At 37.6% G+C, this 24,737-nt stretch overlaps 1 protein-coding gene and 1 non-coding gene across 4 annotated transcripts; both read right to left on the bottom strand.

The window, feature by feature from the left end:
* Positions 1–7,511: 7,511 nt before the first annotated feature.
* Positions 7,512–24,377, bottom strand: gmeb1 (glucocorticoid modulatory element binding protein 1). 3 transcript variants are annotated; one of them, XM_048202032.1, is made up of 10 exons: positions 24,247–24,377; positions 20,243–20,394; positions 20,021–20,076; positions 19,581–19,702; positions 19,398–19,501; positions 14,826–14,974; positions 13,316–13,447; positions 10,829–10,966; positions 10,290–10,412; positions 7,512–9,589 (listed from the first exon to the last, which is right to left on the bottom strand). In XM_048202032.1, the coding sequence occupies exons 2-10, from the start codon at positions 20,371–20,373 to the stop codon at positions 8,775–8,777; spliced, it is 1,770 nt and encodes a 589-aa protein (XP_048057989.1). In that variant the 5' UTR covers positions 20,374–20,394; positions 24,247–24,377; the 3' UTR covers positions 7,512–8,774. The 3 variants fall into 3 exon arrangements, with proteins under 3 accessions (XP_048057989.1, XP_048057987.1, XP_048057990.1); XM_048202030.1 differs by lacking the exon at positions 24,247–24,377 and adding an exon at positions 23,899–24,226; XM_048202033.1 differs by lacking the exon at positions 24,247–24,377 and adding an exon at positions 23,509–23,881.
* On the bottom strand, positions 22,537–22,672 carry LOC125276332. Its single transcript, XR_007186651.1, has one exon. It is a non-coding gene; the product is annotated as a U11 spliceosomal RNA (small nuclear RNA).
* Positions 24,378–24,737: the final 360 nt, after the last annotated feature.

The following is a 24,737-nucleotide window of genomic DNA, read 5'->3' as shown; positions in this document are numbered from 1 at the left end:
TTTGAGGAGATTCAGGTTCAAAAGTTGACTATTCCTATTATCGTGAGTCAAATCAAGTCAGAGGACTGGTTTGTCACGATAGATCTAAAGGACGCATATTTCCATATTTCCATCCTTTCTTCACATAGGAAGTTCCTGAGGTTCGCATTGGGGGGCGAAACATTCCAATATTGGGTTCTTTCAATCAGCATAGCTCTCTCCCCTCGCCCAGTCTCAAGATATGGCAGGTAGGCATGGAGATGTCATACTTGGCCATTTAAAATGCCTGGGGTTGAGACTCAACACGAAAAAGAGTGTGTTGACACATGTGCAGAGAATGACATTCTTGGGGGTGTCATGGGAATTGATTACAACATAGGCACGATTGTCTCCTGCATGTATCGAGTCCATCTCGGCCACAGTGTTCAGGATAAAGCTAGGGCAGGCCATCACTGTAAAGCATTTTGAGAGACTACTGACTCCTGCACATGAGACCCCTGCAGTGGTGGTTGAAAACCAAAGGGTTTTCCCCAAGGGGAAATCCATTCCATATGATCAGGGTTATGTGCAGAAGCCTTTGTTCACTGGCAATATGGAAGAAGCTTTGGTTACTGTCCCAAGGCCCAGTGTTGGGAGCGCCATGTTGCAAGAAACAGGGTGAGTGTGAGTAATAAATGACATTATTTCCATTTTTGGGTGAACTAACCCTTTAATATGTCGTGGCCACGACAAAACTAAGTGAACCGAATATGTCCCCTCCTGGTCACCGTAGATTTGTGAGCATTAGTGGAACCGAATGTTTCAGAATAAACACGAAACACATGTGATCATCGTCATGCTGTGAATCCGGCCAGCATGAAAAACAGCCGTGAAACAGCTGTGTCGTCATCAGAGCTTGTGCAGCGACTCTTGAGAAGCTGTGCCTGCTGACTCAGCCAACTGCTCTCGAATCGCTCTCGCAATACTTGGATGCCAAGTTGGACAAAATGTATAACCGACATGCATTGTTTCAAGTCAGACGCCAATCGGTCTGCACAGCGCTGCATGAAGCAGAACACCAAATCACTTGACATGGACAGGAGATAAGACAATGATTAATTTCAAAATAAAAGACATGAAACAAAACCGAAAACACAACCCAAAAAAAGACATGGCACTAGTTTTCAGTGTCACATGATCCTTCAGAAATCATTCTGATTTGATGCTCAAGAATCATTTCAGTTTTTGCTGCTTAATATTTTGTGGAAATCATGGAACAAATTTTCCTTGATTCACTGATAAATAGAAAGTTCAACACGCATTTATTTGAAATAGAAAACTTGTAACATTATAAATGTCTTTACTTTCATTTTTGATTAAATAAAGGCATCCTTGTAAAAAACTTTGAATGGTAATGTAAATCTTAACTTGGAAAGTTTGACTAGTTCCACTAATTATAATAATTTACTTAAAGGTTGTTATTAACTAGTTAATTACTGAGAATTAGCTTAGCCATGCTAAAACATTTCTAGCATGATTTGTGCTTAAGAAGCATTGAAGATTTATTGGGGTTTTTGACATCATAAGCATGACAAATTGTAATATAACATTCAAATTCCAAAATGGACACTGAGTGAACCAACATCAAAGAAGTTGTAGGTTTGCTTTTCTAGTTTTCCAATGTCAGCTATTATAAATCATAGTTATAAAAAATTCTTAGTGTAAAAATGATGTACAGTCTGTTACAACATTATGTTAACATCTGATAATGGTTTTACTTTCACAGCTGGTTAAATTTAGCCCATACATAACATTTCATGCATCACAAGTTGCAGACAGGTTTGAAATGATTTATGTGAGGAATGATATAAAGTGACAACAAACCCATATGAAATGTACTGTTTATTTTGTTTTGTTTTTTTACATAGACAGCCCCCAATCAATTTCCTCACATACACTATATGGGTGGGCTACAATTTGCAGTTTGCTCTATAAATTAGGAGTAGTGTTGTTTATAAAATTCAGCACTTTAGCACATATTTTATGGTTAAGCCATTTAAAATATCGCCTGTTCTGAAGGCAATTCTAAAGAAACAAGAGGAACCCATTTGTTGTTATTACTATCCTGCAAGCATCTGATATTTCACAGTTTTAAACTCGGTGAGTTTGATACTTGAATTTGACCTCCTGAGGTTCTTGTGAAACTCTTTTATTAAGACATAATGTCATGAACTTTGAAAACTTTGGAACTTCAAAAAATAATCTGTAATATATAATCTAAAAGCTGTGTATCTTCTAAACAAGCTTAAAAACAAAAGTTTAAAAAAACTTAGCTGTATAGAATGTACACTGAACTATAGAAATCTGACAAAACAAAAAATATCTAAATGTGACCACAGATTCACCTCAAACAGAATCATGGCCACAACAAATGTTACTTTCAGGCGAGTTTGAGTTGTTTAAATACTAATGGTCACTCTATCAATCGCTGCTCTCTAAACCCGTGAGCTAGAGAAAATCATTTGATATCAGAATTGAAATTTTTGACCTTGTGGTTTTCAGACATCCATACATTAATATGTCCTTGGTCTGGGTCTCAAAACTTAAAGAAATTGTTCACACACAAATGAAAATTCTGTCAATATTGCTGTCAACATTATTCACATGTTTCAAACCTTACTTTCTTCTGAGAGGTGAATTATTTTTGAAGATCAACTAATAATAAAAGTAAATGGGAACTGAGGCTGTTAAAGGGTAAGTTCACCCATAAATGAAAATTCTGTCATTAATTACTCACCCTCATGTTGTTCCACACCCGTAAGACCTCCGTTCATCTTCAGAACACAAATTAAGATATTTTTGATAAAGTGAGGCCTGTATTGAGAGCAAGTTATTTTAGACTTTCAAACGCCCAGAAAGGTACTAAAGATATATTTAAAACAGTTAATGTGACTACAGTGGTTCAACCTTAATGTTACGAAGTGACGAGAATACTTTTTGTGCGGCAAAAAAAACAAAATAACGACTTTATTCAACAATATCTAGTGAAGGAGCGATTTCAAATCAATTCAAAGCTTTATGAATCTTTTATTTTGAATCAGAACACAAAATGAATTTCGTTTTGGCCTGCTTTTGTTCGAAATGACGTTATATCAGTTCGTTCTTCGATTTAGTTTGAAGTATATTTCGGGGTCTTGATAGGATAACTTTGATAAAAGGTTTTGATCCACTTCAAATGTTGACTACTGTATTTTAGACCACTTTATGATACTTAACTTTTCGAAGGTTGAAAGCTACAGCATTCATTGTTATTGTGTGGACTAACCAGTATATTGCTCCAAAAGTGTCTTCATCAGAAGAAATATGGTATTTTTTTTTTTGGTGGATCTTGACAAGACCATAGTCTATTTCTGAAGTGCTAAAGCTAATAATTATACCAATTAAAGGTGGTTAAAGGTGGATACAGTATCTTCACTGTTACAGAGGAATTACTAAAATGAAAAGGCATCATGGCTCTGAATGGATACTCAGTCAGATAAGTCACGGTAAAATCAAAATTTAAATTTTTTGTGGAATATTATGGTATTTATTATAAATAATTTATTCATGTCATGGATAACCTGTCACTCGCATGAGATCGCAACAATAGCAAACCACAATGATCCTAGAATCCCATTATCAATGGGCAAGATCAAGTCTTGCCCTATATTTTTTCTTTTCTAAAAGCTGTTTCACTCAGATATGCGTCACAATAGGCAATAAAAGATTATCACAACTTCCGTTTCATGCCAACTTTAAATGGAAGAGGTTCAGTGTTCAAAGCAAATGGTGGGATTTCAGGGATGTAGTCTTGAGTCTGGGTCTTAGGGAGGCTGATAATGGACTCCAACTCTGGCTGATATAGTTGGCTACATAGGAAGAATACTAAAAACATATTTATAAACCGTTTTTCATTCACATTGGGGCAAGTTCACTTAACAGTTGCCACTTCAGTGCACATTATTTCACTATCATTCTTCTCAGCGCAATACACCTCCTTTCTATGTGAATGAGGCTCGTTAGAGAATGTTATAGAATGCTTCACAAAACTCATAATTATGTAATGATACCCGCTGTAAAGAATTACAGAATCATTCAGCTCATTCATGTGAAGAAAACTAAAAAGTTTCAGGTGTTTTTCTGGTTAAAGGCATATAATGACATAATGTCCGGTAAATGGGCACATCCTTACTCAGAAGACCTACTGTTTACCCGTCATTTACAAAAGTGGCTGGTTGTCATGACCACACATAATCTTTTTTACATTTCTCAACAAAAGACAGAAAGCCTTTTAGTGCAACTACAAACATGAAAAGCAAAAAACAAGCATTAGATGAGTAAAAGATGCTTTAGCAGTTCACTTGTTCTGTGAAAGAAATGTGTGGGCTCCTGAGTTTCCCGCCAGTAATTAGGAATATTTGGTGGCGCTCATGCGCGATCATCTCGTAAATACCATAAATCTAACCTGACTTAGTTTAAAATGCTTCATAAAGAACTTAAGATGTAAGAGGAAAAGATTTCACCTAGAGGAGAGACATTCAAGTCCTAAGCGTCCTCAGAGTGCAACTTCAGCTGTCTCAGGGCGTTTAGATCTTGCGGCTGTGATGACGAGTGGCTCAAACAGGCCGTCAGCACCAGAAACAGCAGCCGCCCATCAGAGATACAAGAGCTGACAGCCCTGATTTAGAGCCGCCGAATCACTGAGAGAGAGACGGGGACATGCCGATTACAGCAGTCTACTCAACTTATTTCTGCTCTTCATTAAAGCAGATGCACCCACACATAGTTAAGATTTTCATAATCACACTCACAGAAAGATGATACCCACTTACAAAGAAGATTACTACATATTTAGCGAATTCCTCTCTCAACGGTCAGGGTGGAGCTCAAGTGCCCCCTAGTGACTAATATGCTCATTTGATTGAACACATCATGGTATCAATATTGGAATTGGCCTTTTTCCTGTCTTGCTTTGAGCTCCTCTCTATCAGTGTTTCTCAACCCATCATCAGCTCATTTGAAGAAACTCCAGGATCTGAAATTCATTTGTCAGATAAGCAAGTCATCTAAAATGTGCAGTTGGACCAGGACCAGCGTTCAGAAACACTTGGTGCTCAATTAAGTAATGGTTATTAATATCAATGTTGAAAACAGTTTTTGCTGCTCAATTATGGAAACCATGATGCATTCTTTGATACGTTCAAAAGAACAGCATTTATTTGAAAATATAATCTTTTTTAACATCACACATGTCTTTACTGACACTTTTGATCAAAGGAAAACAAGCATTCTTGATAAATAAAAATATTAATTTAGTTGCTGTTTTTATGTATGTAAGGTGTCATTGTAGGCCTATCGCATTGTGTATTCATAAGAGAGAAGATTAGCCCTGTGATTGGCTGGATGACCTGTCAATCACAGTCACAGCAATATCTATCGAAAGGCCTGGACTGATTTCTGATAAAGACTGACTGATAAGTGCCATCAGTGTGAGAGAATGTCAAAACAAGCACCATAAAAGGACCACAGATGGTCCATTTGACTTCTCTACTGAAGTTATTTGATTATAGTGTGAAGAACATAACCAAATTTCAATTATTCACTAAAAAATCTTCCCCTCCTTGACTGCAGCACTCAAATATGCCACATGAACACATTTAGTGGAAGGTTTGGTGTGGAACCATGTGTCGTAACCATGGAGTTTTGAAAGCTACAGCATGTAATTTGTTAAATTATATGATAGTGTTGCCGGCAATTAACGTTTTACTTGGCAATGATTCACTGAAAGGCAAATACAAAAAAAACAAAAAAACAAAACAAAACTGCAGCCCTCCTACAGCCTTTCTGGTCCCCACTTGGCTGCACCAGAGATTTTTTGAAGGCGCCTCTGGCCAAAAACAGAAGAATTAAAAATGATCATAATTTTAACAGTAAAAGACTGTAAAAATGCTGGTAAAAACCTGCTTATTGTGTTCAAGCTCCTTTACTCTGTAAAAAAATCCAACGGGGCATTTCATGTAAAATAAATAAATTTATAGTTCTTAGAAGTGAAAAAGAATTCTCTGTGACACTTCACATGTTTCTTCTTAGTTTTGTACATTAGGGTTTTATGTTACGTCTTATGTTGTTAAATTAATTGCATTATTTTAGTCATATTTGTTACTATGGTACTGTGTGCAACTTTATTGGTTTTTACCTCATCCTGTTGATTCATTATATGGTTTTCTCTTTACCACCACCATTATAAAGACAGAAAACCGATTTTAGAGCTTCAGTAGGCTGTTATATTAACATTATCAGATAATAACATTATGAAATACTACTGTTTTTACCATACAATTACCATACATATCATGCTTTTTTGTCCGTTTTGGAGTGTAAAACTGAAATTCCTGGTAAAACTGAACACAAGAGCTCTCACAAAAAAACAGACACGATGCAACAAAACAATAAACCTACTAATATCTGAAGAAACTCAAACTCAACTAAAGTACCATGTGCAAAACATAAACTTTAAGTTACACATGCCAAACTAACTTAAATTATTTGATAAAGCAGTCAAATTGTGAAATATTATTACAATTTAAAATAGCTGTTTGCATTTTAAAATATATTAAAATAGACATTTAGGTAACACTTTATTTTACAAATTACTACATGTAGTAATAACAGTAAATTATGCATAATTACAAGTAACTAACCCTAAACCAAACCCCAACCCTATAAGTAGTTAATTAATATTACTCAGTACTTATTACAATGTAATTACAATGTAACTGCATCATCTTAAAATAAAGGGTAACACTTTATTTTAGTGTCATTGTTACACATGTTATATGTAATTACTGTAGTAATAACTAGAAATTCTGCATAATTACATACAATTAACCCTAAACCAAACCCTCATCCTTACCCTAAACCTATAAGTACATGCAGCTAATTATTATTACTCAGTACTTAAATGTATAATTACACTGTAATACTGACACCTTAAAATAAAGTGTAACCAAATAAAGTGTAACCTATTTAATCCTGTGATGACAGCAGCCATTACTCCAGTCTTCCGTGTCACACGATCCTTCAGAAGTCATTCTAATATGCAGATTTGCTACTCAAGAAACATTAATGTTGATACAGTTTTTGCTGCTAGATATTTATTTTATTTTATTTTTTGGGGAACGTGGTACTTTTTTTCAGTAGAAACCTTTTGAAACATTATAAATGTTTTTACTGTCATTAGATCACTTCAATCCATCGTTGCGGAGTAAAAATATTAATGTCTTTTAAAATAAAAATATATTTTACTTACCATATACCTTTTTTCTAATCTCATCTCACCAAAAAAAAAAAAAAAAAAAAAAAAATCCCATCTAAAAAATCCCATGTAAAGCATTCTGTGACCAAATTCTTTAAATGTAATAAATTACACAACACAAATTAATTATATAAACTTGTTTTACAAATTTAAGTTGATTGCATGTAATGAATTAAAGTTGGAAAAAAATATTCAAGAATTCTGATATTACCTCATTTTAATTAGTTCAAACAAGCAGCAAAATAATTTGACTAAACTGCATAAGTGTGAACATTCTGCTAAACATCTCCATTCGTCTGTGAGTTTAGAACAACATGACGGTGAGTAAATAATAATTTGAAATTTTGCATGAACTATGTGTTTAAATATAATAAATTAACTTGTTTTGCAAAATTTAATTACAGTGCACTTACCAAATCAAGTATTTTTTCTTACTTTTGTTCAAAACATAACTCTGAAAGTGTAACAGACTTTTAAATGCACAATCCCGCATTCTACAATCATTTACAATATAACTCATAGGGAAAGGAATATCTATTTTATTTTCAGTGAAGGGCACGCATGATCCATTCACAAACATTCTTAACACATCTTTCATTGTAGGTGCTAACAGTGTGGTTCTCAACCCTGAGCCTGGGGACCCAAAGCACTGCTCATTTGTCTCCCTTATTTACACACAGGATTCAGATCATCAGATCATTAGCAGAGAGCTGCATGAACTGAACACAGTCTGTCAGATAAGGGAGTGCTGTGGGTCCCCAGGACCAGAGTTGAGAACCACTGCGCTAAAATATCACCAACATTAGCGCAGAGGTCTTCAGACCTGCTCCTGGGGACCCACTGTCCTACAGAGTTTAGCTCCAACCCAAATCAAACACACCTGAACCAGCTAATCAAGATCTTCAGGATCGCTTGAAATCACAAGCTGAAGCAGGTGGTATAAACTTTGCAGGGCAGTGGTTCTCCAGGAGCAAAGCTGAAGACCTCTGCATTAGTGCCATTTACCCTGATGTCAGAAAACACACAAAGACACTGACAGTGTAAATTCTTATTATGGGAGTGTCTTAAATAACAGTTGAACTGTGAGTCTTCACCTTCAGATCAGACAGTCATAAATCTGAAATCTGGACATGGCTACTACGTAACATTTTGGCACCAAAACAAAAGGAAAATGGAAAATAAGTGCCTAAACTTCCACACTTAAAAAGCAAATACTGAATGTGTTCCAACAAAACATCATAAACTTGCTTTTCACATGTAAAAAAGGAATACTGAATTTGCTTTTACAAATACGTGACACGGCAGGCTTGAAGAGCTGAGCTTGGCTGTGTAGGAAGTGAGTAATGAAAAAACAAGACAGCTGGAAGGGCAAACACACACTCCACCTGGGGCGACACAATCCCAGTCCCTGTCTGATTCGGTCCGTCAGTCTCTGAGGGCGGTTTGTGTGAGCGTCGGTGTCTCACTTGGCTTTGCCGGCGTCCTGTGTCTCTTCCTCCACCACTACAACGGGCAAATTGTGGAACTGACCGTTGGCATCCAGCTGTATCTCCCCTGTCTCCTCCGTTTCGCCTTGCACCACCTCCTCGCCTTCTTCCACTATGGTCGCACCACCCCCCGCTTCATCTCCCTCAAGTTGCAGTTCCATTACACTCACGCTGTGGTCAGCGGTTGCCGGGTCTATCTCAATCAAGGTGGTGTTATCCTGGTTCTCGTCCTCCTGCACGACACTGACGACACCGTCTTGCATCACAACCGTACCTGCGACCACCTGACCGTCTTGGGCTACACCAGCAGTAGTCACCTTCTGCGTCAAGTGGACAAGCTCGACGGGGCTCATGACTGTCCCGAGCTGTGCGTGATCCTGCATGGCTGTGGCGCCCAGCAACGTGAGCCCAGATGCGGGATGGAGGGCAATGGCTTCGGTTTTTCCATCAGAACCTCCAGCGATTCGCGTGAAGAGCTGCGAGCCTGCGGGTAGAGCATGTAGGGTGACCGTATTAGATGGCTGATTGAGGCCGGCCACTGTAAACGAATGGCCGATGGATGAAAGGGTGATGGGGGAAATGACAGTGAACTGCTGGGGCTGGAGGGTGAGAGGCTGGGCTATAGATGTGCCAAGCACGGTGGTGGAGGCGGGCCGTTGGAGGCGGGGCCGTTTGGGAGCGCGTTTGGCTGGAGGGGTGGAGGGGAGAACCAGACTGCTGAGGACCTGTGATTGAGACGACCAGCTGAGGGACTGCTGCCTTTTCTGCTCTTCTACCTGCTGCTCCAATGCTAAAGAAACACAAGGACAATGTTGTTTTCAAAGAAATAAAGCAATAATCTATGCGTTACAATGATTTAAGCATGGGTAACGAGTGCTCTTATTGGCATATTGCAAAGCAGAGTCTCTAAAACCCCTATAAAGTCAGCATGAAATGGAAATTGTGCCAATAACTTTTACATTTTGCCATTTTCACACAAATTATAATTACAAAAGGGAGATCATCAGTTAATAAAGACTTATTTTCGAACGGTTCTTAATGCATAATTGGATGTTTGTAAACAAATACATTTTAAAGTTTGTATTGCATACAACATGTTCTCCGACCAATCACACGTGTATTTCAGCTATTCCAAATGTGTATACACGGCTCCTACAATTCGAATTTATAGGAGGAACTATAGTAGGGTGTTTCATAAACTCTATTCAATTGTGCAATATGTTTTAAATACTTTGATAGGAATGATGGGAATTTGTAAAATAAACTAAAGGTAGTTACTTGCTGGGTTCATAAAAGTGTAGTACCATAAAAATGTAACTTGCACGGGATGACAGTTGTGTTTGCTAATAGACAAAGTATACTTCAACGATAGGAAATCACTTCAGCGAATTAGTTAAATTAATAGGAACACAGTTTCAGCATGTCCAACAGGCCACACTAAAAGTTCCATTGTGAAAATGTCCCTACTTCCCTTGGGCCCCTTCACTCACTTGTCAGTGTTCGGAGGACCTGTGTCTGCTCTGGGTCCGTCATTTGCCGTCGAACATTCACAATTTGTTTGATGGAGTCCAGCAGGTTAAAGACTTGTGCCAGGTTGCTCAGAACCGCAATCTCTGCAAGACAAGACCATGTGATCACATCTCATGTACATATACAAAAGACAAACAACATATTAAGCCACATTACTCTTTCACCACTGCACCTGAATAACAAAACAACAAAATAAACTGACATACTAGATGTGTTTTTCATGGATTTCTAGACCTCTATTTAAACGACAGGCTACAAGATGCCAGTTGACAGTTATACAACTCTTACAGAGAATCAATAAAGTCATGTGATCTTATGAAGGCACACGTGATCTAATTTGACTGATACACTTTCTTCAGTAGCAGTGCTATTTAAGAGTAATTTTGTCCTGAAGGTCTTAATAAGCTGATTCAGGTGTGTTTGCTTAGGGCTGGAGCTGAGCTGAATCCATGAACAGGACTGGACAAACCTGGCATAGATCATATTCCGACATACTGACCTGCGTCCTGTAGAGAGCTCTGATCAGTGCGTAGCTGAACTCCTCTCAGCAGACCCAACAGCTCTGAACGGATATTAGGCACCACCTCCCCCATCATCCCCACCTCAGCGATACCCCTCCAGAAACTCAGCGTCTCATCTAGGGGTCAACACACACAGTATAGCATTTATTACATCTGTGGATGCCAACATCATTAATGTATGACACAGAGATGGGCACTCGAGTTAGTGACTCAGACTCAAGAATCTGTGTTGTTTGAACGGTTTTATAATATCTGCGTCACATATTTCCTTACGTGTCGTGGTAGATCGGACTCTTGTCATAGAATTTGATTACATATGTCCGTGTATTGCGCTTAAACTCCGAAATGTCATAAGAGTCCCATGAAACATGACGGGAGCCACCGTGCCTTATGTTCTTTCGTTTGGGTTTATTAACATGTCAGAGCGGCTAGATGCACAGAATGTTGGAAAACAATTAAAGACACCGGAACAACATCATCAAATTTTATGAGACATTGCATCCACAAAGGTTAGTCACATTAAATCTCACGGCTAGCTATTACTTCCATTTATTACTTAAAGCTCATATTTTAAAGGTGCCCTCGAATGAAAAATTGAATTTATCTTGGCATAGTCAAATAACAAGAGTTCAGTACATGGAAATGACATACAGTGAGTCTCAAACTCCATTGTTTCCTCCTTCTTATATAAATCTCATTTGTTTAAAAGACCTCCGAAGAACAGGTGAATCTCAACATAACACCGACTGTTACGTAACAGTCGGGGTGTACGCCCCAATATTTGCATATGCCAGCCCATGTTCCCAACATTATGAAAGGCATTAGACAAGGGCAGCCAGTATTAACGTCTGGATCTGCACAGGTGAATCAACAGACTAGGTAAGCAAGCAAGAACAATAGCGAAAAATGGCAGATGGAGCAATAATAACTGACATGATCCATGATATCATGATATTTTTAGTGATATTTGTAAACTGTCTTTCTAAATGTTTCGTTAGCATGTTGCTAATGTACTGTTAAATGTGGTTAAAGTTACCATTGTTTCTTACTGTATTCACGGAGACAAGAGCCGTCGCTATTTTCATTATTAAACACTTGCAGTCTGTATAATGCATAAACACAACTTCATTCTTTATAAATCTCTCCAACAGTGTAGCATTAGCCGTTAGCCATGGAGCACAGCCTCAAATTCATTCAGAATCAATGTAAACAATATAACAGTATACAATACTCACATAATCTGACGCATGCATGCCGCATACATGACGAACACTTTGTAAAGATCCATTTGAGGGTTATATTAGCTGTGTAAACTTTGTTTATGCACTGTTCAAGGTAAGCGCGAGCTCCGTGGGCGTGGAGCAGGAGAATTAAAGGGCCAGTAGCCCTGATTCGGCTCATTTATAATGATGCCCCAAAATAGGCAGTTAAAAAAATGAATTAAAAAAAATCTATGGGGTATTTTGAGCTGAAACTTTACAGACACATTCAGGGGACACCTTAGACTTATATTACATCTTTTTAAAAAAAGTTCTAGGGCACCTTTAATGTATCGCAATCAGCATGCGTACACTTTTCTATTGACTTAAACATTCCGAGGTTTGATATTTTCTGATAATGACTGTCGTCAATAACAAAGGCGTTGTATAACAAACTGCTGTATAGACCTTATGTAGCCCCACCACTTTTCAGCGTTGCGCTCGTTGTCTTTTGACTTCCGGTTTGTATTTCCACAGCGATCTTACATATTTATGAATGAACTGCTCGTTTAAAATCTTTCCGGTCTACTGACATTTGTTAAGACATCTGCTTTAAACATTACAATGTTCATGATAACTTTCATTAACTCTACAACAAGTAAATCCACTTAACCAGCTAATTATTCTTTGACAGCGATGCAATAGAAATGTACATAGCTACCGCAAAACGGAAGTTTCAAGACAATTTTATAAAGATGGCGGCACGCTTGTTTTTCTGGAGCATAAGGTCTTTAACAAACCATGACTCACTGGCGCCATCTTGCGTCTGCTTAGCGACTGTATTGAAAATGACTACTCGTGTTGCCAGGACGATTGTTTTGTACATTTGTAATGGATTATAAAGTAACAAGCTGGATGTACATTATCCGTTACACCATAGGACCTTAATTTCAAACAAAACAGATGATAGAAAGGTCATATTATTTTGTCTATATAATACAACTAGGATAAAAAAAATAGGATTTGAGTATGAGAATTTATTTATTTATTTATTTATTTATTTATTTATTTTTGTTTGTTTGTTTGTTTGTTTGTTTGTTTGTTTAATGACTCGAGACTCGACTCGGACTCATGACAAAAGACTTGACTCAGACTCCAGCGATAGACTTCAGACTTGACTCAGACTCCAGATAAAAGACTCGTGAACATCTATGGTATGGCACTCATGAGTGATGTTTGATGGGCAGTACTGTAAACTGTGTTTACCTGAGATATCAGCTGTGTCTCTTTTCTCTGAGGCTTCTACGGTGGCTGCGTTCCACTCCACAGTACCAATCACATCTTCTTTCTTCTCCTCTACTGTGGCCATCTGACCTCCGTTACCCACAGAAACATGCCCTGAATATCAGAAATGTACAATAATAAATGCTCAAAATTTGACATAGAATGCGTGATTAATGTGATAGTTTCATCCTTACGTCTACTATAATACAATATTATAGACTTACAATATATTGTAAGTGAATAAATATGTAGATCCGCTTTAAGACCGTAGACATGGCCTAATGGTGTGGTGGTAGAATTTTTGTCAAGCGTGCCAGAGGTTCTGGGTTCTAATCCCCCCTTGTATAGTTTATTTTATTTATTTTTTCCTCATTAAAACCAAAGATGTTCATCAGTGATTGTATACAAAGAGCAGGGACACGTTTGTGTGCATTTTGTTTTGTGATTTCACCGGAACTGATAGAGTCTAAAGCCTAAATTAAACCTGTTTATCATAAAAAGCGTCTCTCATAAAAAGAGTCTCTTCAGAAAATTTGGACTAAACCGCTCAATTCATATGGATTAGTTTTAAGATCTCTTTATGAACTTTTTGAAGCATCAAAGTGGTAGTTGCATAGCTGTCTATGGAGGGACAGAAAGATCTCATATTTCATCAAAAAGAGCTTCATTTGTGTTTTGAAGATGAACAAAAGTCTTATGGGTTTGGAGCAACATGAGGGTGAGTAATTAATAACAGAATTTTTATTTTTGTGTGAAATTATACATTTCTGTCATAATTTCTTGAAGTTAAACCAAACGTTTATTTTGACGGCTTGTCGTGAAGATCTTTCAGTTTTAGATTTTTGGTTTCAGTGTGTATTTGATGGCAGTTTTACTCAAATGAAACGGTGAAAAGCTTGTGAAGTGACTCCCAAAGCAGCTCTGGAGATGAAGTTCATGAATTCATGTTCTCATATATAAAGACAGCAGACGCTGAAAACACCATGAGCGTCACGTGTGTGAGTTTGCGTATTAGGTGAAACCGTGCCATTCATTCACATAGAGACACGCAAATATCACTTATTAGGGACATGCACTGATATACACAGATTTACATCTGTTTTGTGATAGGCTGTTAGATTAATCCATATTGAGTAAAAATGTCCAGAGCTTATCATCGTTATCCATGTACATTTTATTGCGATCTCGATATGATATCGTTTTTCGCACAGCCCTATTTTGACTAGACTTTTTACTTTTGAATTTAATTGGCAACAGTAGCTGTTCGGTCAAAATGATGGCACTACTTAAATAAGTCCTTTGTCAATTTAAAGGATAAAATAAATATTGAATATTGAACAAAAATATTGGAAAATAATCAAAAGCCTGAAAAATATCAAGAAATAATTTTCTAACTATGTCACCCAGCTGTAGTGAATGTGTGTGTGTGTGTGTGTGTGTGTGTGTGTGTGTGTGTGTGTGTGTGTGTGTGTGTGTGTGTGTGAGATCTAACCCTGAGCTGTGGTGGGTGTGTTGAGCCCACTGCCATCCGGTGGGAAGCGTGTGTTGTTGATCAGCAGGTCAAACTTGGTGCTGCGGCAGGTGTTTGTGCAGAGAGTGCTGTGCTGATAGAAATCCAGCTGACCCGAGTCCATCATCTTCCTACATGACACACACAGAGCTTTCAGAGGTTAAGACTAATACTCAGCTGAAGAATATTTGTTTTTATTAAAAAAATCTAAAGGGGTCAAAGTGGGGAATTTTCATTGGTCTATTGTAACAAATCAGTTTTATATACTGTGAAAACTGTGCAACTTTTCCTCCCAAAAATGCAAAAAGACTGATGTCAGGCAGTGATCCATCTGGAATAACTCATGATAAGAGTAAAATATAGTAAAAGCTGTCAAAGCTTGTGCTGTTCTTTTCCGTGTATAGCACCTACTGCTCTGCAGATCCATCGGAACAATCACAAACAGAACAGTCGCATTTACCGTCACTCAATGAAAGGTAGAGGACAATATCCAGTCATTTCAATAGGAATCTCTGCGAACGTTTTGCATGAGGGCGAATAAAAAGTTCCCTACACAGACTTTACTGATGTTCAATTTGGTCGTGTGAATTTGCCGCACTGTGCTAATGCTAATTTTGCTATTGTGATTGTACCTTTAGAAAACATTGGAGTAGCTGAAGTTCATTTTAACAAGATCTCTGATCTTTTCAGTCTGATCTGAACGGTCTGAATGGCATGGCATATTCTGGAGGAAATTGTTTTATGAGGTTACTATTGAACATTAGGGCTGTATATTGGACTCATAGTAAATCAATAACTTGTGAAACAGCACAGCAAAGTGCCATTACTCATGGCCATGAAAAAATAAATGATGACTGACTTTGAAGCAGAAAAAAAAAATTACACAACATTACAAAGGAGAAAAAAAGGTCACAATTGATATTAGCTGTCTTTAACTACTATGTACTTGCATTAAAAAAATGTTAGGTACAATGTCTTATTGTGTTCATGTTGAATCGCACAACACTTGCTGCTATTAAGGTGGGATATGGGTAAGTTTTAGGGACAGGTTTGGTGGTATGGGTAGGTTTAAGGGTGGGTTAAGGTGTAAGGAAAGGGTTAACAGCGTAATTATAGATGTGGCTAAAGAAATTAATTACAGCTGTAATTACATGCAGGTTTTTTTTTTTTTTTTAAATATAAGTACCATGTAAAAAACATGTATGTACACAACAAGTGCATTGTATCAAATTATTAATTTAGCAGTTAAAGCCACTTAAAGGTGCACTATGTAAGAATTCTGTCCACTAGAGGTCGCTAGAGGCCTATTCAAAACAAAGACGTAGCTTGATGACGCCAAGTTTGAGCGTGGAATCTTGGGACATGTGGTCTCCATCTCAACGGATGGTACAAAAGAATAGGGATAGGACTCGAGAAGAAATCATGTTCATGGATGTGATTATTAACATTACTGTAGTGTGAAGCAGAGCAGGACCGAGTGTTGTGGGAGTTGAACGAGGCCGCTGGGACGTTTGCGCAACACAAGCCTCACAAGCAGCGGAACTTTTATTATGCCACAGTCGCCGGCGCCGCTTCTGCTTTTCCGGTCATGAGTATGAGGTAACGCAGCTCTGTTTATCATATTAGATACATTTGAGTGTGTTGAAAATGATATTATAACGTTACTCTGTGCGTTCGCTCGGCGGCTGCTGTGAGACACTTGTTTGAGACACACTACAGTAAGATAGATCGATTTTAGAATATCATATTAAATGCTGGATGGCTTGTGTTGATAAATGGCATGCAATTCATTTTAAAACATATTGTATGATGGAGAAAATTCTGTATTATTGTTACTAAAAATAAAGCTGGATCTGATTATGCTATGTTAGCTAATTCACAAATTTAAACAATAAGACTCAATAAATTGAGCTATATAACAACAATTAGTTTTCTGTCTATAAATATATCAAAACAGATGTTCCCTTGTCTATTAAAACGTGTATTATATTAAAGTGTCTTTGGTGTTTCCACGGTTTCTACAAAATAAAACCAGAAACTGAGGCAGACTGAGGGTTAACGCATGTATGACGCCATTAACAGGCGACTCCTCACACGTCCTGGAGCCTTGGTTAAAATTGCAATTTTCTCACGATTGACAAATAGTTGGAAACATTTGAGATATTGTAAGTACTCAAGTGAACAAAATATATAACACTTGCCTAGTGGTTTTTGGATATTTTACTGCAAAAATATTACATATTGCACTTTTAAAGGGATAGTTCACCCAAAAATGAAAATTATCCCATGATTTACTCACCCTCAAGCAATCCAAGGTGTATATGACTATATTCTTTCAGACAAACACAATCTGAGATACAGTGGGTACGGAAAGTATTCAGACTCCCTTAAATTTTTCACTCTATGTTATATTGCAGCCATTTGCTAAAATCATTTAAGTTAATTTTTTTCCTCATTAATGCACACACAGCACCCCATACTGACAGAAAAACACAGAATTGTTGACATTTTTGCAGATTTATTAAAAAAGAAAAACCATGTGAAATATCACATGGTCCTAAGTATTCGGACCCTTTGCTGTGACACTCATATATTTAACTCAGGTACTGTCCATTTCTTCTGATCATCCTTGAGATGGTTCTACACCTTCATTTGAGTCCAGCTGTGTTTGATTATACTGATTGGACTTGATTAGGAAAGCCACACACCTGTCTATATAAGACCTTACAGCTCACAGTGCATGTCAGAGCAAATGAGAATCATGAGGTCAAAGGAACTGACTGAAGAGCTCAGAGATAGAATTGTGGCAAGGCACAGATCTGGCCAAGGTTACAAAAAATTTCTGCTGCCAAACTGAGCTATCGGGGGAGAAGAGCCTTGGTGAGAGAGATAAAGAAGAACCCAAAGATCACTGTGGCTGAGCTCCAGAGATGCAGTCGGGAGATGGGAGAAAGTTGTAGAAAGTCAACCATCACTGCAGCCCTCCACCAGTCGGGGCTTTATGTGGCAGAGTGGCCCGACGGAAGCCTCTCCTCAGTGCAAGACACATGAAAGCCCGCATGGAGTTTGCTAAAAAACACCTGAAGGACTCCAAGATGGTGAGAAATAAGATTCTCTGGTCTGATGAGACCAAGATAGAACTTTTTGGCCTTAATTCTAAGCGGTATGTGTGGAGAAAACCAGGCACTGCTCATCCTGACGCGATGTATGACACAGGATGTAGGAGTAGCGTAAGCTTAGACGCCTCTCGCGGTTTAAAAAAATATGGCTGGGCAACAAATTCAAGCTCCTCTTCTCTTATATCGAAATTATCTGACATTTCTCTTAAAACTCATTTTAGACTTCTGATTTTTGACCGGTGTTTTGTTTTGCTCTATCTTCTGTGTTTCCGCGTTCGTCATTGCATCATGCATTGGGCCAGGGGTTCCTCTTCCGCCGCTGTTTGCCGGAAGCTAGTTAATTTACTTTATAAAGTTTTATATATGGATATTTTTCTTACAAAAACCCATCGCTTCATTTCAGAATGACTTTATTAACCCTTGGAGCCATATGGATTATTTTTTATGATCGATTCATTTTTTGGGGGGCTTCAAAACACGCCCCTGTTCACTACCATTATAAAGCATGGAAGAGCCAGGATATTTTTAAATATATCTCTGATTGTGTTTGTCTGGAAGAAGATGATGGCTTGAAGGTGAGTAAATCATGGGATAATTTTCATTTTTGGGTGAACTAACCCTTTAGCTCCTTCGCCGCCAAACATGGAATTTTCCATTATTTATGAGAAAATGCTTCCCTGCCAAACACGGAATTTTCTGGGTTTCCATGTTTTCACTGTTATACACTCGGGGGCGCTATTACACATCATCTGATTAAGTACAGACTCTCCCGAACAAAAGCACAGGTAAGGAAGGCGCAGAAACGATCAATCTCTTATGTAAGCACATGCAAATGAAAAATAATGAGATCATCAACAATAACAGCATATAAATGAAAAACTGCCTAATGTTACTGAGTGAAATGTCAATCCAGGAAGTGGTATACGACTATGTAAGCTTTGGGAGTGTTGAAGGAAGGGATCTACTGCATCTATGCTTTGATCATCGTACTGAATATGATTCAGATGTAGTGTTTGATAAAAATACGATTTTCTCTGCTTTTTGCTCTTTTTTTTATGAAACTTACCAATATTCAGGTGTGGATTAAAAAAAAGAATGCTTTAAGTTAGAATTAAACAGATTTTTTGATTAAAAGTAGAGGCTCTGTTCTTTATTTTGATGTATTGCATGTTCAGATATTCATACAACAAAATATTCTGGGGGCCATGAAAATTTAGTAAAAATTATCAAAAATGCTGGTGCTGGCTGGCAACTTTTTTCAAAAACGCTGGCGGGGAGAGAGTCAATATAAAGTGGCACCAAAAAAATAAATACATTCAAAATATATGATATGCCTGAAAAAGGCTATCAATACTGTAATGGGACACATTAAAAACTACTAACATTGATAGCTGACACTGAGGTCTGATCTGAACACACCCAGAATGCTTATTACCTGAGCATAACCCCACCCATCCGGATCGCTCGCTTCCAGTCCTTCAAGGTGGCTTTACCCGACATGTGCACAAACTGCTTTGGACTAATCAACTGATCCTCATACTGCAGAGAAACAGAGAAAACCACATTAAAACACATTAACAACTGTTATCTGCAGCATTAAGGTCTACACAACACCAACCTTCACACATTTCACATTGATTCCTGGGCAGACAAACTTCTTGAATAGAAGGATGGCTTTACTCTCGCCGCATGTAATGGGATAACCAAGCTCCAAATCCTCTCCTTCAGCAGATGCCTCATCTGCACATAACACACACACAACAGTTTATTGTGGGAAAACTGCATAAGGTGCATTTATGACACAAACTGAAGCGTAATCCGCTGCTTGGAGAAAGCTGATAAATTTGAGCAGACAGACCTTACAGCATTTTTACAGCTAAGATGCGTTTGCAGGAAACCACAGTGAGATTACTGTCTAGTTATTATGTGAATTAATGACTGTTTAAACTACTTGACTACATTTTATAAAGAACATATGAGTGATACTTGGCTGTGCAAAACCCACTGTCATAATGCAAAGAAGAAAAGTATCACTAATAAGTTTTGGGACATGTTTACCTTGTGTCTCCACTGCCACAACTGCAGCATCTGTCTCACTGCTTTCATCTCCAAGCCTAAAACATAAAACATCCATCTATAACATCAAGCTCCACTTTTATACTCCCAAGAATTAAGCTGTTTTGGTCCTTTGTTTAATATGACAGATGTAAAGTGTTTGTCTATTGCATGCTTGTGTGTTTTGATATACCTAGCTGTCTAGTTTAAGGTCCTCACACCTACCCAGCTGTGATGGGCTGCAGCTGTAGGATCATTTGAGTCTTGCTTTGGTTGTCAGGCTCCACATCCTCTTCCTCTGTGCTCTTCATCACCACCATGTCCTCCACGGACACAGTGACTTCTGTCTCTGCCATAGCCCGCACTCTCCTTCAACACTGAGGAATATGAAATACCTGGTGAATATTTTATCTATACTAGTCAAAAGTTTGTCATAATTAAGATTATTATTATAATAACTGAGTATCAATAATAATTAAGCACCAAATCAGCATATTAGAATGATTTCTGAAGGATCATGTGACACTGAAGACTGAAGTAATGGCTATAATGGAAAATTCAGCTTTGCCATCACATAAATACATTACTTTTTAAAAATATATTAAAAAACAGTTATAAAACAGTGTAATAATATTTCACAATATAATCGTTTTTGATGTATTTTTAATGTATTTTTAATCAAATAAATGCAGCCATTGTGAGCATAACAGAATTCTTTCAACAGAGACTTTGTTCAAAATCGTAATTATTATAAACTTTTGACCGGTAGTGTTTATAGTAGTAATAATAATAATAATAATATGCATGATATTCCATTAAACTACTGATTATATTTCAGAAGATGTTTTGCTTGATATGTCAACCACATTTAAACTCAACACTGACCATATTTAATTTTCTTAAAGGGATTGTTCACCCAAAATGAAAACTCAAGTAGTTCTAAACCTGTATGAATTTTTTTGTTCTGCTGAACACAAAGGAAGATATTTGGAAGAATGTCAGTTACCAAGTGATGAGAATACTTTTTTAAAACACTGCTTCGAAGCTTTACGAATCTTTTGTTTCGAATCAGTAGTTCGGATTGCATATCAAACTGCCAAATTCACGTGAACTATTGAAATTGCTAAACACTTATGATGTAAAGAAGCGTCATTTACTGAAATCACATGACTTTAATGCTCTGAACCACTGATTCAAAACAAAAGATTTGTAAAGCTACGAAGCAGTGTTTTAAAATCGGCCATTACTAGACACTGTTGAAAATACTTTTTTTTTGTTGAACCATTGTAGTCACATGAACTGTTTTAAACATGTTTTTAGTACCTTTCTGGACATCTGAAAGTGTTAAAGGTCCCGTTCTTCGTGATCCCATGTTTCAAACTTTAGTTAGTGTGTAATGTTGTTGTTAGAGTATAAATAAAATCTGTAAAATTTTAAAGCTCAAAGTTCAATGCCAAGCGAGATATTTTATTTAACAGAAGTCGCCTACATCGAACGGCCAGTTTGGACTACATCCCTCTACTTCCTTCTTTAATGACGTCACTAAAACAGTTTTTTGACTAACCTCCGCCCACAGGAATACACAAAAAAAGGGGGCGTGGTCTTGTTGCACTCCCACGGAGAAGAGCAAGAGTTGCGTTTGTAGAGTGTGTTTGTCACCATGTCGTCGAAACGCTGTTATTTTCATCCCGCAGTCCAATCACCTTTGTTTGGCCTTCCCAGGGACGCTGTACTTAGAGATCAATGGTTACAATTTATGTTTAACTCGGTTCCTGAAAATTATAATCCACATGTAAAACTATGTTTACAATAACACTGAGCACATGCATCTCCACGTTATAGTAAGAGGCGTGACCTTTCCGGGCAAGGTGCGCTAAGCTGCTGTCGAATCACAACACAGGAACCGCTGGCACAATCAGAACTCGTTACGTATTTCTGAAGGAGGGACTTCATAGAACAAGGAAGTCATCAGCCCGTTTTTATGACAGTGGAAACGGCGGTATACAGGTAAGTAAATTATGTGAAAAATACTGTGTTTTTTTACACGCGAAACATGAACACATGTTATATTGCACACTATAAACACAATCAAAGCTTCAAAAAAACACGAAAAACGGGACCTTTAATTGTCTTGCTGGCAATGCAGACCTCACTGAGCCATCGGATTTCATCAAAAATATCTTAATTTGTGTTCTGAAGATGAACGAAGGTCTTACGGCTGTGGAACGACATGAGGGTGAGTAATTAATGACATAATTTCAATTTTTTGGTGAACTAACCCTTTAATACAAGGTCCTGGCCTTACAATTCATTTCTTCATTGTTATTCAAAAAACGTAGTCAATCATATAAACATTATATACTTGCTCCACCTCTTAATCAACAGAACCACATAAAACATTACACACAAACAAAGATGAACTAAGTCGGAATGGAAAATGTCAACACCATTATAACACCATTGTGGACTTCAACATTTAATGTTTTTATTTAGTTTTTCTTATCTTTACAGTAATAAACCAAGGCACCAAGAACATCGATCAATGGTAGCCTCAGATTATAAAAATTGTGCATCCGAAATCTCTTGATAGCGATTCCGTAACTATGTCAGAAAATCCCTTCCACAGCTATGCCAGTCACAGCAGATACCCTTTTTAATCTTTCACAACCCCTAACTGGAAGACCCACTAAAAGTGTCAGGGTATCTCCATGAGGGTAACTCAGATCTCAGACAGTAATAAACAACAGATTATACAGTAGCGTCATCTGTAACATTAATTCAGTATGAACAAGTGAATGTGTACTGTATGATAAGGCCAATTTACAAGATAGTGTCTAAGAACATAATATCAAATAAGGAAAATGTCCATTCTTTTTACTCCAAGACTAAGCCAGTTAAGTTAACCAAACCTAAAGCAGTGGTCCATTCATTTAAAATGGCCAGAGACTAAAAATGACTTTAAATGGTGACTTTCAACAGTAAAGTCACTGTAACATGACCAAGTATTTCCATTTTTAAAAAACAAATAGAAAACTACAAAATACATTAAAAAAAAAAGTATACATATATATATATATATATATATATATATATATATATATATATATATATATATATATATATATATGGTTTATATCAACTAAAACTAAGTGTTTTATATGAACCATTTTCAATTAAAAGAGCAATTTCTACTGTTGTCGGGATATAGTGTGCTTATATATATATATATATATATATATATATATATGTGTGTGTGTGTGTGTGTGTGTGTGTGTGTGTGTGTGTGTGTGTGTGTAAAAGCACACTATATCCCGACAACAGTAGAAATTGTATATATATATAAATATATAAATATATGTACGTTGGCACATGTTGGTACCACGTTTTGATTTAACCCATAGTCGCACACCATGGTATTCTTAAGTACGTTGGAGTAAATACCACGGTACATGAATATTGACATCATACAGCCTCATAGTACTAGTACTTACTATCTGACATCACTGTACCATGACACGACTACCTCTTCTGTTTACCATGGTAACAACAGATTCCGTCAAAATACCATAGTTAGTGACTGGTATTAAGAACCACCTGTGGTTAAAAATGTATTTACCTAAATGAATAAAGTATTGCGCTGTTTGAAAGAGACCACTCATGTATTTATTAAGATTTAACAGTAGCGACAACAACCGTGCTAACTATCGTATTGTGGGGAAACTGTGTTGGTTGCCATGGTGAATGTTTCTAAGCGACTGCACTTTTAGAAGTGTTGACTTCTTCGGTTGCTAATTCAGTTAGCATTTTAGCTCTTCATGTTGCGCCATTTCTTTCTCACTCATCTGCTGTTCGTGATGCTAACGCGCTATGCTAACACACACCTTCATTTCACTGCTTGTTTGTTTGTGGGTGAATGCGTGTTTACAAACAAACATCCCACTCTAAACACCTCAAGCGCGGCTAATTCATGAAGCATTCACTGGCCGTACGGGCGGACTGTATCTAAATGACGCGCTGGCGTCGCGCCGCGGTGTTCTGTTCTCATGACGTCTCCCGTGCGGCGGGACGCACACACACAAACGACAAGACGCTCCTCCGCCATTCGAGGGGGCTGCTGCTGCCACCCGAGCCGCGAACACTTCTAGTCGACGTTCTGTCGAAGTTCTCCGCTGTGCAGTCACGTTTAACCGTTACATTTGAGATGATGAAATGCGCTGGACTGGCCTTACCGTTTAGATCGCGGTCGGTGTCATCCTTACATAGCGAGAGGCTTTGAGTGAACATGCGCAGTTTGTTGAGCTACACTTCCTGCTCAAGCTCATCCCTGTTCCAGCTCTAGCCATGAGAGACTTTACAGTACACACAGGACTGCTCGTATTAAAATAAACACGGTTCATGGGATTGTCAGTGTCATATAAAGTAGTTGTGATGTTATGGTACAGTTTAAAACTTTAAAAAGCCTCTGTTTTGATGATAAGTCTGAGGTAAAGCATTTCACCCGCTAAATACTGCGTCTGCTTGTGTGGAGTACAACTTGAAAACATGTTTTCAATTGAATGGAGATTTTTGTACACTGATATCAGTATCATTGTTTAAACGTATTAATTCCTTAGCCTGGTATCTACAAGCACTTGAAAGTCCATTAAATATTAATAAGAAGAATTACAATAACTGTGGGTTGTATTACCTTTTGGAGTTTGTTTCAACTAGGCACTAATAT

The sequence above is a fragment of the Megalobrama amblycephala genome, linkage group LG9 (genome assembly GCF_018812025.1).
Source record: "Megalobrama amblycephala isolate DHTTF-2021 linkage group LG9, ASM1881202v1, whole genome shotgun sequence".
In the NCBI taxonomy this organism is placed as follows: Eukaryota; Metazoa; Chordata; class Actinopteri; order Cypriniformes; family Xenocyprididae; genus Megalobrama; species Megalobrama amblycephala.
This window is presented reverse-complemented; position numbering and strand designations above follow the sequence as displayed.